The 12,278-nt window shown below is 51.5% G+C and overlaps 1 protein-coding gene across 3 annotated transcripts in view; it reads left to right on the forward strand.

The window, feature by feature from the left end:
- Positions 1 to 12,278, forward strand: part of ABR (ABR activator of RhoGEF and GTPase) — a 191,771-nt gene that overhangs the window by 113,471 nt on the left and 66,022 nt on the right. For all 3 annotated transcript variants that reach the window (XM_055402852.2, XM_055402859.2, XM_088828750.1), the window contains 2 exons: positions 2,188 to 2,286; positions 10,173 to 10,358. In XM_055402852.2, the coding sequence (XP_055258827.2) occupies positions 2,188 to 2,286; positions 10,173 to 10,358 (285 nt within the window). The remainder of the gene's footprint in view (positions 1 to 2,187; positions 2,287 to 10,172; positions 10,359 to 12,278) is intronic.

Consider the following 12,278-nt stretch of genomic DNA (forward strand, 5'->3'; position numbering starts at 1 on the left):
AGCTGCAGGGCCAGGGCCTTCAGCTGTGCCTTCGGGAGAGAAGTGCTCATGCGGGAGAAGGCATTATAGGCAGCAGGGTCGGCTAGAACCAAAGTCTGGAGACTGGAGCACTCTGCCCTGTTGGAAAGGCAGACGGCTGTTGGAGAGATCTCAAGGGTGGGGAGAGGCGCTGGGAGCCATCGCAGGTGTTTAAGGAAAGAATAAGCTGGACGCCATCACACTTTATAGTCATATATTGATATTTACTCGGCTTTTGTTTTTTGTGTTTGCTTTAACTTATGTATTTTTGGCTGTGCGAGGTTTTCGTTGGGGTATGCAGGGGCCACTGTCTAGTTGTGGCGTGGGCTACTCACTGCAGAGGCTTCTCTGCTGCAGAGCACGGGCTCCAGGTCAAGTGGGCTTCAGCAGTTGGGACACAGGGGCTCAGTAGTTGTGGGCTTAGTTGCTCCATGGCATGTGGAATCTTCCTGGACCAGGAATCGAACCTACGTCCTCTGCATTGGCAGGCAGATTCTTACGCACTGTACCACCAGGGAAGTCCCTGGCTTTGGTTTTAACATGTTTCTTTCCCACTAGATTTTAAGCCACATGACAGTAAGGGCTGTTGAATGCTCGTTTCCCTTTGTATCTACGGGATAGGTGGCCATGTATTGAATGAATAAATAAACGAGCAAAGAACCTACTCGAATTCCCCAGTAATCACTTTTTAAAGTATTAAATCTTTGACAAGCATCAGGTGTCGGCTGGCATTCTGGGAAGACTGATCTGACTCTTGAGTGCAGTGGAGGCAGGAGAGAGAAGCAGAAGGCAGTCCGAATCCAGGGGGGAATAGGTTGCTGTGGGCCTCCATTACAGCAGCGAAGACGGTGGAGCAGAGGAAGGAATCCTCGTAGGAGATGAGCTGGAACACTTTGAAGGGACTGGGGACTCCGTGTGGCAGAGGAGAGGGAGAGAAGAGGCTCGGAGTGACTTGGGGATCTTAGATGACAAGAAGAGTTATACGTCTTTTCACTCAGGAAGAGTGTTCAAGCATTTTCTCTGTGCCAGGAGCTGTTGGTGGCACTTAATACTGCAAAAAATGATTACTGGGGAATTTGAGTAGATTCTTCACTCATTGTTCACTCGACACACGCCCCACCTATCCTGTAGATACAACAGGAAACATTGACTGGTTGATGGCCGTTCAAGGCTAAAGGGGGTATGATCTCTGCCATAGAGGAGAAAGACTTCTGGAGCAGGGAGGAGTCCTGCTGGGGTCAGGAGATGCTGGCGGCGGGGTGGGTACAAGCGATAAGGTTGAGGGCCCACAGCCAGCACCTTCCTTTGTGGGACTGAGCTCCTGGGGGCAGGAAGATACAGAGGTGTAGCTGGAAGGCCGCTTGGCCGGGAATCCCATGGCCACTTTCATCCCGTCATCTCTGACCCTACTCCTCTCTGTTCATACATGTCTTCCATCGAGCACCTTTTCTGGCCCCTGCTGTGCCCTCCAGGTGACCATGCCCATCTCAGTCATGACTCTGATTTCCCTTAACTGTCTCTTTCCCCTCCTTCATTAAATTGCTCCCACACATGGACTCAGGTTCTTTTTTTTACCTTGCTCACTATTAATAAGGGTGACAGTATGTAAGTCGCTCAGTCATGTCTGACTCTTTGTAACCCCATGGATTGTAGCCCACCAAGCTCTTCCGTTTGAGGAATTCTTCAGGCAAGAATACTGGAGTGAGTAGCCATTTCCTTTTCCAGGGGATCTTCCCAACCCAGGGGTTGAACTCAGGTCTCCTGCATTGCTGACAGATTCTTTACCATCTGAGCCACCAGGGAAGCCATTATAAGGGTGCTGGGCTAAGTTACTTCAGTTGTGTCCGACACTGTGTGAGCCAATGGATTGTACCCTGCCAGGCTCCTCTGTCGGTTGTGGGTGTGAGCTCCCGGAGGCAGGAAGATATAAGGGTAGATGGGTGTCAGATAAGGAAGCACGGGGCGGAGCGGGGAGAAAAGGATGGAAGAGAAATCAAGCAAAATGTGAGCAGTAGGAGTATGGATGATTTTCTTTTTCCTTTTATATTTCTGTGTTTTCCGAATTTTCTATAATAAGTATTTGGCTTTTGTCCCCTTACAAAAATGTTAAAGAAGAGGGGGGGAAAAAGCAGGAAAATAGGCTGCTCAGATTCTGATCTGCTTTTACAGGTGGAAGCAGGGAAGGGCCTGGAGATGAGGAAGCTGGTTCTCTCGGGGTTCCTGGCCAGCGAAGAGATCTATATTAACCAGCTGGAAGCTCTGTTGCTGGTAAGTGTGTATTTTGGGGTCTTTGTGTTCAGAGACTGTGTTTGGAGTTGGAGAGAGAGGTGGACCAGTCCTTCCCAGGGCTGGGGTCTGTGGAACTGCTCTGCCTACGGCTTGGCAGCCAAGGTCATTGCCAGAAGAGGTCCTTGCCTCTTGGCCCCAATTCTCCATTATTTACCCTGGGAAAGGTGGAAGAAGAAGCACCACCTGGTTAGGGGTGGCAAACATGCCATCACCCCTAACTACAGTGCAGACATTACTAATGGATCACAGTGCTCTGTCCAGGTGGGATCTTAGCCTCTGCCTCCAACTGATGCTGTGGGCAGTCTCTACCAATCAGTCACGTTGACGCCTCTTTGTCATCCCTGATCCCAGTCCTTCCTCCTCCCTGGAATAGTGAACTCTTAGCATCATCCTGAGGCCTTCTGGCAGGAAATGAGGTGGAAGGCTGTCTGTGTCATTCTCAGAAGCACCATAGCTCTGAGGCATTAGACAGACTGCCGCCCTCTGCGAATGTGCCTTAGTTTCTTCTCCAAGCTGGAGGCGTTGCTGTGAGAATTGGACTGGGAGGGGAATAATACAATGTTTTCAAAAGGTAGAAGTAACCACAGATGTAGGATGTTTTTGCCTCTGAAGAAAGTGCGTATTAGATGCGTCTGGATTTTATGCAGAGTGATTGTGCATGGAAAGTTCTCTTCCCCGGGATGTTTTGCAGACAGACATCAGATGATATCAGAACAAGGAGGGATAAGAAATGAAGATGTGGATCAGTAGAAAGCACTAGAAGATCTGCATTTATGTGCTTGCTGTGATGTGGGCTATTGTCCCCAGGTATTCCGGGGGGCTTCCCATTTGCTACCGCATGAGTAACTGTTGAGGTGTGTCGCTGCTTTGTAACACAGGGGAATGAGTTGGTGGTCAGTCTTACTGGGAATCTGTTGGTCTCCACAGTTATTTCTTCAAGGGAGGAACAGTTCGGCAGGTTGATAAGGACTCTGGTCTGGGGCCGGAGCTGGGGCGAGACTTGACGCTGCCATGAATAGTGGACTTACTGCCTTGCCTTTCAAACTACACTTCTTTGATTGCTAGTGGATTGCTCAATCAGCGAAGTGGGGTGAACCAACATTTTAAAATGAATGAGAGAGAAAATTTCGGCATGCATCCCACGTAGTAAGAATAGGTACTGTTTCAGGCAGCTTTTGGTTTGTGTGGATGTGTGTGTGTACGTACTGGGCACGTGCCTTCTGACATGTGTTGTTGGTTTTAAAAACCACTGATGGGACTTCCCTGGCTGTTCAGTGGCTGAGACTGAACTTCCAATGCAAGGGACGTGGGTTCAATCCCTGATTGGGGAATTATAGTCCGACATGCTGTGAGACACTGCCCCCCACCCAATTAAAAATATTAAATTTTTAAAAATTAAAAAAAAAAGCACTGGCTTTGGGTAAGTCATGGAAAACCTCCTTGAGCCTCAGTTTCCTCATCTGAAGATGAAAGCAATGCCATTACCTTCTCTCTGTCCTTCAGGGGGTTGAGAAGATCATTTTGAGGACCTAGTACAATGCTAGGTTCTTAGACACTCAAATATCAGTCAAAGGAAGGAGGACAAGCAACCAAAATCCACCTTATAGCCTTTTTTTTGCCTCACCGTGCAGCATGCAGGGCCTTCATTCCCTGACCAGCAATCGAACCCAATCCCCCAATGAAAGTTTGGCATCTCAACCACTGGACCACCAAGGAAGTCCCAGAAATACACCTTATGAGTATGAATTGCTGTGCTAAACAAAGGGGCATGGCTGTCATTACTATGAATAAAAGGATGCATATTTGAAAGAGGTTCAGAGGGACGGATTTGAATCCCCACCTGACCACCTGCCAGCTCTAGACCTTCAGCGGATTAATGGATCTTTGTGTCTCATTGTGTCCATCTGCAAACTGGGTATATTCATCCTCATCCTCTCGTCTTGGGGTCGTGAGGGGTGAGTTAGTCTGTAGGGGAAGCTCTTTGAGCCCAAATGAGAGCGTATTCTATTATTTTCTCCCATTGTGGGAGAGAGCGCAGGTTAGAACCTGTTTGTTTTTGTCCACACACCCCTTCCCTCAAGGAAGGGGAGGTGCATGTTCCCATCGGAAGCAGGCCCCTCTAGACTCCAGCTCGGTTCTCATCTGTTGTTGGGCCTGATTTGAGTTCCGTTTGTTTGGGTAAAGATAACAACAGATTTAGGGGCCAAGACACTCCTTCCTGGCTTGCCTTTCTAACAGCTCGTGCTCTCAAGACCAAAGCTGTGAGGCTGGGGCTCCCACTCCCAGGGTGTGACCCAGGGTAGGTCCCTCTGCTTCCCCCCAGCTTGTTCATCCTGGCTTGGTTCTTTCTTGAGCAGAGGCAAGGGCAAGGGAGGGACGAGCTAGGCGGCCTGGGCTGTGACTGGTGGGCCCCCCAGAGCACAAGTCTCAGCTGATAAGCCTCGGTTTTAGGGACTCAAGCTCTCCTCTCTCTCCTAGAGCTGGGACCCTTCCAGGAGCTAAGCCCTTGGCTCTTGAGAGGTGATCTGACAAAGGGGCTTGGAGAAGAAAACCTGCCTTCCCCAGCTCCCTCCTCCCCCTACGCCCAGCGCGCCTCCTCCCCACCCCGCCCCTGTTCCCACAGCTCCACTCCTCTGTGTGTTTGTTCTTGGTTTAACACTTCCTGCTATGCAAACGGCTGGGTGTGTACACCCAGGACTGGGGACACCCAGCAGGAGCCTCTGTTCGAGCCACCTGGGTTGCTGGCTGGGCATGGTTTGGTAACCTTCCAGAACCTTCCAGGTTCCTGGTGGGCTCAGGTTACAAGGAAGAGGGTCTGGGAGCCTGGGCTGAGGTGCAAGAAGGGAGGCAGGCAGACCAACTGCTCATCATGCTGCGTGTCTCCAGGCTGGTTAGTGAGCTGGGTGCTGCAGGTGGGCTTCCTGGGCCCTCAGCACCTCCCACCACTGGGCCCCTCTCTCAGACTTCCCTCTGGAGTTTGCTTTGTCTCTTATCTGTAAGATAGGTTCAGGAAGCACCCCACCACCACCCCAGCCTCTGGTGACAGTTAGCAAAGTTGCATGTGGCAGCCTCCAAGCCTTTTGGAATCAGAGGTGGAGGAAGTGGGCCGATTTCTCTCCCCTGTTTCGAAAGGCAGAAGGCAAGTTGCTGGGGGACAGAACGAACAAATGACAGTGTGGAGTCACGAACAAGTTCAAGCCCGCCTGGCCGACCTCCCTGAGGAGCCCGTCACGGGACACCCAGCTTATGTTTGTTTCTGTGCATGCGTGCTGAGTCCTGTCTGACTCTTAGCGACCCCATGGACTGTAGCCCGCCACACTCTTCTGTCCGTGGAATTTTCCAGGCAAGAATACTGGAGTGGATTGCCATTTCCTTCTCTAGGACACCCAGAGCCAGAGTTCACTGATCAGATGGGGAGCCAGTACCCCATCCTCTGTTGCAGGATTCTAGAGGCAGGGCTAACTGGGTGTGCTCTGTCAGGAGAGCAGGACCGGAGCCCAGCTCAGTGTGGGACCGCCTGTGCCTTTCAGCTGGCCTTCCCCGCCCGAGGCCTATTTTCAGAACTTCACCAGATAAAAATAACTGCCTCCAAGGGTCTCAGGCCAGCCAGGGGCATGCGTGCAGCACTTCCCCTCCCCCAAGGGCCCCCAACCTTGTCCTGAGAAGCCGGCCTGACGCCCCAAGAGCCAGCCCTGTCCATGTGACCCGCCCTGCCGAGTGCTGGCTCTTCCCCTTTTGCAGACGGAGTGGGAGTTTAGGAGGAAGCAGAGCGGTTGTGTCTTGTCTCTTCATAGCCCTGAGTGCTTCCCCCGCAGTTTCTGAGAAATCCTGACCACCCCTGCCTTTGCAGGGCTGTTCCCTCCTATTTCCTTTATTCCCACCCTGGATGGGGATTACACCCCAGCAGGATCTGGGACTCTCTGGTGACTTGGCCCCTCCCCTGGACCTGGGTTGTGGCTGTTGTTGTTTGGTCGCTCAGTCCTGTCTGACTCTTTGTGACTCCATGGGGACTGCAGCTTACCAGGCTTCCCTGTCCTTCACCGTCTCCCAGAGTTTGTTCAAACTCACGTCCCTTGAGTCAGTGATGCCATCCAATCATCTCATCCTCTGTCTTCTCCTGCCCTCAGTCTTTCCCAGCATCAGAGTCTTTTTCTAATGAGTCAGCTCTTCGCATCAGGTGACCAAAGTATTGGAGCTTCAGCATCAGTCCTTCCAATGAATATTCAAGGTTGACTTCCTTTAAGATTAACTGGTTTGATCTCCTTGCAGTCCAAGGGACTCTCAAGAGTCTTCCCCAACACCATAGTTCAAAAGCATCAATTCTTCGGCGTTCAGCCTTCTTTATGATTCAGCTCTCAACATCTATACATGACTGCTGGAAAAACCATAGCTTTGACTCTACGGACTTTTGTCAGCAAAGTAGTGTCTCTACTTTTTAATATGCTGTCTAGGTTTGTCATAGCTTTTCTTCCAAGGAGTAAGTGTTTTTTAATTTCATGGCTTCAGTCACCATCTGCAATGATTTTGGAGTCCCCCAAGATAAAGTCTGTCACTGTTTCCATTGTTTCCCCATCTATTTGCCATGAAGTGATGGGACCGGACGCCATGATCTTAGTATTTTGAATCTTGAGTTTTTTTCACTCTCCTCTTTCACTTCATCAAGAGGCTCTTTAGTTCCTCTTTGCTTTCTACCGATGGTGTCATCGGCATGGGTAGATAGAGGTAAAAAAGGATAAAGTCTGGGACTTCCCTGGTGGTCCATTGGTTAAGACTTAACCTTCCAATGCAGGTGGTGGGGGTTCTGTCCCTTGTCTGGAAGCTGAGATCCCATATGCATGGGGGCCACAAAACCAAAAACATAAAACAGAAGCAATGTTTTAACAAATTCAATGAAAACTTTAAAAATGGTCCACATCAAAAAAGTCTTAAGGATAAACTCTGACCAATCCCGAGAGCCAGCTCAGTATCTTTCAGAGAGCACTGGGGCCATGAGCTGGATGGGGCGCCTGTCTGCAGTGGGGAGAATGCTCTTCCTTCCTCTTGGCCCAGATTCCGTCTATATCCTTCCTGCCTGCAGGCTTCCTCGGGCCCCACTTCTCCACCTGCTCAGATCTTCCCTCCGAGGCCCTGTTCCCATCACCTCCCCTGTGAAGCCCTCTCCAAGCTGGGCCAGGACAACCTTGGCACCAGTTGGTTGGTATTTGCAGTCCAAGTTGAGTAATAACCGTATCTTGCTTTGTCTACAAGAACGTTTCATTTGTGTTGGTCCACCTTACCCGAATAGATTATAACGTTCTGCAGAACAAGGCCTGTGAGTCATACAAATAATCTCCAAAGGGAAAATTGGACCCTATCAGTCCCTCCAGGGAAAGCCAGGTCATTTCATGGGCTTTTTAGCCTCATTCCTTCCCCCGTGTGATCCATGCCTTGCTCACCCTTCCGGCCCTGCTTTAGGGCTCTGCTTCCCAACCCCCTCGCTTGCTGCACGCAGGGTCACCAGCCTGCTTCCAGCTCCTCTGTCTTCCCAAGCTATTCCTGCCTCAGTGTCAGGCATTGAGGAAATCTGCCTAGAATATTGTCCCCTTTGCCCCATGCTTCCATTTCAAGCCAGCATCCCCTCCGTGTCCTTCTGCACAATGTCCCCTTCTTATTTCCTTCATTGCATTTATGTACAGTCTTGTGTTTGATTGTGTCCTTGTGTTTTGTCTGTCTCCGCTTCTCCGTGGGAGGCTTCATGGGGGCAGTGACTAGTGAAACATTGAATACCCTTCCACACACCCCCGGTCTGGCCTCATGTAGGCACTTGGTCCATTATTTGTGGAGTGAATAGTAATCATAGTATGTGCCAGGCATATGCTCAATATTTTATATAAATTATGGCTTATGGCTTTGATAATATTATCCCAGTTTCACAAATAAAGCTGCTGAGGCCCAGAGATGCTAAGTGACTTGCCCAGAGCTATCAAGTGGCAAAGTTGGGACTCTGGCCCACACTGCCTGGCTTGCACCAGGTCAAACCCCATCCAGCGTTCCCAGCGAAGGGCTGGACCTGAAGGCCTTGTTGGTTCCAGCACTAGGAGGGTCAAAAGGAGGACTTCTGCTTTTTCCTGCCTTCATCCTTCTGTCTGGACTTTTTCGAGCTGGGAGGACAGGGAACCAGAAGTCAGAGCGTTGTCTGGGTTTTTAAGTAGATGGGACTTCCTCAATTGGACAGATAGATGGGAAGATACTCGGAAGCCTGGCTCGGGCATCTGGCTGCTGCGGCTGGCTCGAGCTGGGGTTTGGGGGGCAGGTGTCTTCTCTCAGGGTAAATCAGCAATAACTTGGGCCTCCCTCCAGTGGAGGTGTTCCCTGAATCCAGCCTTGAGTTGCCGATCCTCTGCTTTAACGCTTTTCTTATCAGAAAGCTCACTACCTAATCCTGTGAGATCATGGAGGGCAGCTTTGTGAGCCCATACTTGCTCAAGCAACTTCTTTCTGCTCCTGGGTCTCCAGAATGACCCAGATTAAGTCAAAAGCCTCTCTCCACCCAGCCCTTTATTTACATGGTAGAGGAAGAGCACCCACCATGTCTGACTCAGGCTTCTCTTTCCCAGGTAAGCCTTCCGCCACTGACACCCTCCCCGCTTGTGCCTTCTCTGTGGGAAAGGTTTCAAGACCCTGTCCCCCAGGTGGACAGTCTGGGCATCTCTGGGGACTTTAGGGCTGAACGAAGATCAACCATGGAGGAGCTCCTTACCCTTCAGTATCACTTTTTGTTTGTTTCAGCTATGCATTTTAATACCTATTTTTCCCTGATTAGAAAATAAATATTTACCCATTGGAGGTAATTTAGAAAATACCGGGACTTCCCTGGTAGTCCAGAGGTTAAGACTCCGTGCTTCCAAAACAAAGACTCCATGCTTCCTGTGCAAGGGGCATGGGTTCAATCCTTGATCGGGGAACTAAGATCCCACATGCTTCATGGCAGAGCTAAGAAAAATAAAACGAAAATACTGAAATCACATTGAAGAAAACATATCCAAGCCTCATTTTCTCTTAATGCTGGGCTTTAAAATGATGATTTCAGCTCTCGGCAAGTGTTGGGAATGGTCTTGAGTTTCTGTCTGTCACCTCACCCTCTCCACCAGCAGGCCTGGGAGCATCTTGGTGTAGACAATCAGAGATGACAGATTGTTTTGCATGTCAGCCTTGGCATTGAGAACGGGTCTGAGGCTACAGCCAGGCTCAGTGAGAAAGATGGTTGTGATTGCTTAGTAATGTCTGTCACAGGTCCAGGAGGTGGGACAGTGGTGTGGGTACCACCTGCTCACCCTCTGTATACTGAGTGATGGGAACTTAAGATGTCAGTGCAGCTGAGATTGGTTTGGTCCCTTAGAAACTCTGTCCCCCAAGTCCTAGAATCATGTTCTGTTTCTTGAAACAGCTAAGGGATTGAGTTCTCAGTCAACCCTCCTTCCCACTGAAGCCCAGCAAGGGGGTTTATGACTCTGAGCATGAGGCCATTGTGGAAGAAAGCTCTGGATCCTGTTAGACCCTCAAGCAAACCCACGACAGGCTGGGAACCTGGGCCCCCTCAAGGGACAAGGGGTGGGAGAAGTGTGTCCAGGCACTACTCCTTGGGCCTGGCAGAGCTGCTGGGCCAGGCTCTGGCTATCAGGTGCCCTCTTCTTGCAGTTGCATGTGGCTTCCTGGGGCCTGTGACATCTGCTGCTAGATCCAAACTGAACTTTGGGTGCCCAGCCCTCAGTGGCCTTGTCTGGGGAGAACTTGGGCAGCAGGAAGGCCTAACCTGGGCCCTGAGCCTGCTGACCCTCCGATTTACTTGCCTCTCACCTCTGCTCTTTCTTCCTTCTCTCTTCTAGCCCATGAAACCTCTGAAGGCCACTGCCACCACCTCCCAGCCCGTACTTACCATCCAGCAGATCGAGACCATCTTCTACAAGATCCAGGACATTTACGAGATCCACAAGGAGTTCTATGACAACCTCTGCCCCAAGGTGCAACAATGGGACAGCCAGGTCACCATGGGCCACCTCTTCCAGAAGCTGGTGAGTCTCCAGCTGATGGAAGGCGCTTACCTGGGGCCTCAGTGGAGCCGCTGGTGTTGAGAGAGAACCAGTCGGCCCCAGACCTCCTTGGCCTTCTTGAAGGCCTGGGTCATTCTGAGTCCTGGAGAAAAGCCTGGGCTTCTGCCTTGTGGAGAACCTGCCTCATGCCTGGGCTCTTGGCCTCCCCAGGGAAGCCCTAGAGTTATTCTAGGGCTGCTGGAGACAGGCCATGTGCGTGGGTGCCCCTGGTTGGGGCTCCAGGGCTGGTCCGAAGGCTCCCCTGCGGGCCTCAGCTGATGGAGGGGCAAGTGCCAGGTGGATGGGCAGGCATCACTCCCCTGAGACCTCAGATGTTCTCCTCACTTCCGTGGTGCCTCTGAAGTGAAGAGTTGGGGTGGAGAGAGACAGTGTCAGCTCACGATCCTCTGCTGAGGACCCTAGACAGAAAGCAGTAAGAGCCCAGCCCCCCACCATGGCAGGGCAGGGAGAAGGAAGGCAGAGGTAGAAGTATCGTGTGGCTTTAGTGTTGGGAAAGGCTGCCTGAGGTCAAGGTCATCTAGCTCCTGGGGCTTCCGTGACACCGTCTGCTCCAGCTCAGTGTCTGTCTCTGGCCATGCCCCCTGAGGACCCCCAATCAGACCCATGGACCCCCCATCTGGCTCTGCCCCCCATAACTTTCGCCAGCCCAGCAGGCAGAATGGAGCACAGGAGTTGTGGTCCTGTCCTCTGGGGAGCCAGGGGTGGGACCTCTCTGCAGGGATGGGACCCATTGAATGGGGGGTCCTCTGCTCAACTCCTCTGCTCTTACCCAGAGAAGACTCTTGCTTGGATACTCCGGGGCCACAAGCTCAGCATGCTCAAAACTGAACTCATTGGCTCTGAGGTTCTTTGCTGTCTTCCCTCCTTCTGTCTCAGTGGGTGTGGCCACATCCCATGGATGGATATCCGTGACTCCTTAGGACTCATCCTTGGCACCTCCCCTCCTTGCATCCCTTGGAGTCCACTTCTTTAAAGGTCACAGCCACCTGCTTCTCTCCACCCTCTGGTTCCATCATCTGCACCACTGCTGTGGCCTCAGGAGTGGCTTCTGCCCCAGGCCTGCCTCTACCTAGCAACAGGAGAATGTTTTCTAAACTGCCTGGACCTCACTTCCTCCCTGCTCACATCCCTTCAGGGGACTCCCCCTTACCCATTGAGTAAAGATCATCCACCGCGGTCTGGTTTATGAGACCCTTTGCGTGCTGGCCTCAATCCACCCCAGCCTCTGGCTATTGCCTCCCCCACTGTCTGTCCTCCCCCCACCGCCCACCCCGACCCTGAAACTTCTGGTCTCTCAGTTCACACTGCAGACACGCTTGACCTCTGTACTTGCGGCTCTAGCCTCAGATGTCCTTCTCTGTCTTGTCTGGCATCTCTGGTCAGTTTCCAGTTTAGAAGTGACCTCTGTGGAGAACCCTTCTGCAGCCCCTCGAATGCAGCCGCTGTGCTTATACCCTCCATGAACACTAAACTGCCTGACTCCCCAGAATATGCTCCAGGAGGACAGACTGTGTTTTCTTCAGTTTGGACTCTCAGAACCAGTCTAGAACTCGATACGTGAGTGAGTGAGTGAGTGAGTGAGAATGAATGGGTGCACTGAGTACCCCTTCTTGGCCCCTGGGCCACGGAGAGGTTGGAAGGGCATTGAGGAGACAGCACAGGACCTGAGGTCCATGTCCCGAGGGACATACAGAGCTCAGCACAGCTTCTAGATCCAGGTCACAGCTGAGTTGGCATCCAGGCTCTGCCACAGGTTAGATGCCAACGTGTGACACTGGGCAACTTACCCAGTTTCTCCTGACTCAGCTTCCTCACCTGTAAAAATGAGGATAATAATAGTGTTTACGTCGTTGGATTGTTGTGAGGACTGAGTGAGTTAAT

The sequence above is a fragment of the Moschus berezovskii genome, chromosome 20, assembly GCF_049115385.1.
Source record: "Moschus berezovskii isolate FMDL1 chromosome 20, NW_MosBer_1.0, whole genome shotgun sequence".
Classification (NCBI taxonomy): domain Eukaryota; kingdom Metazoa; phylum Chordata; class Mammalia; order Artiodactyla; family Moschidae; genus Moschus; species Moschus berezovskii.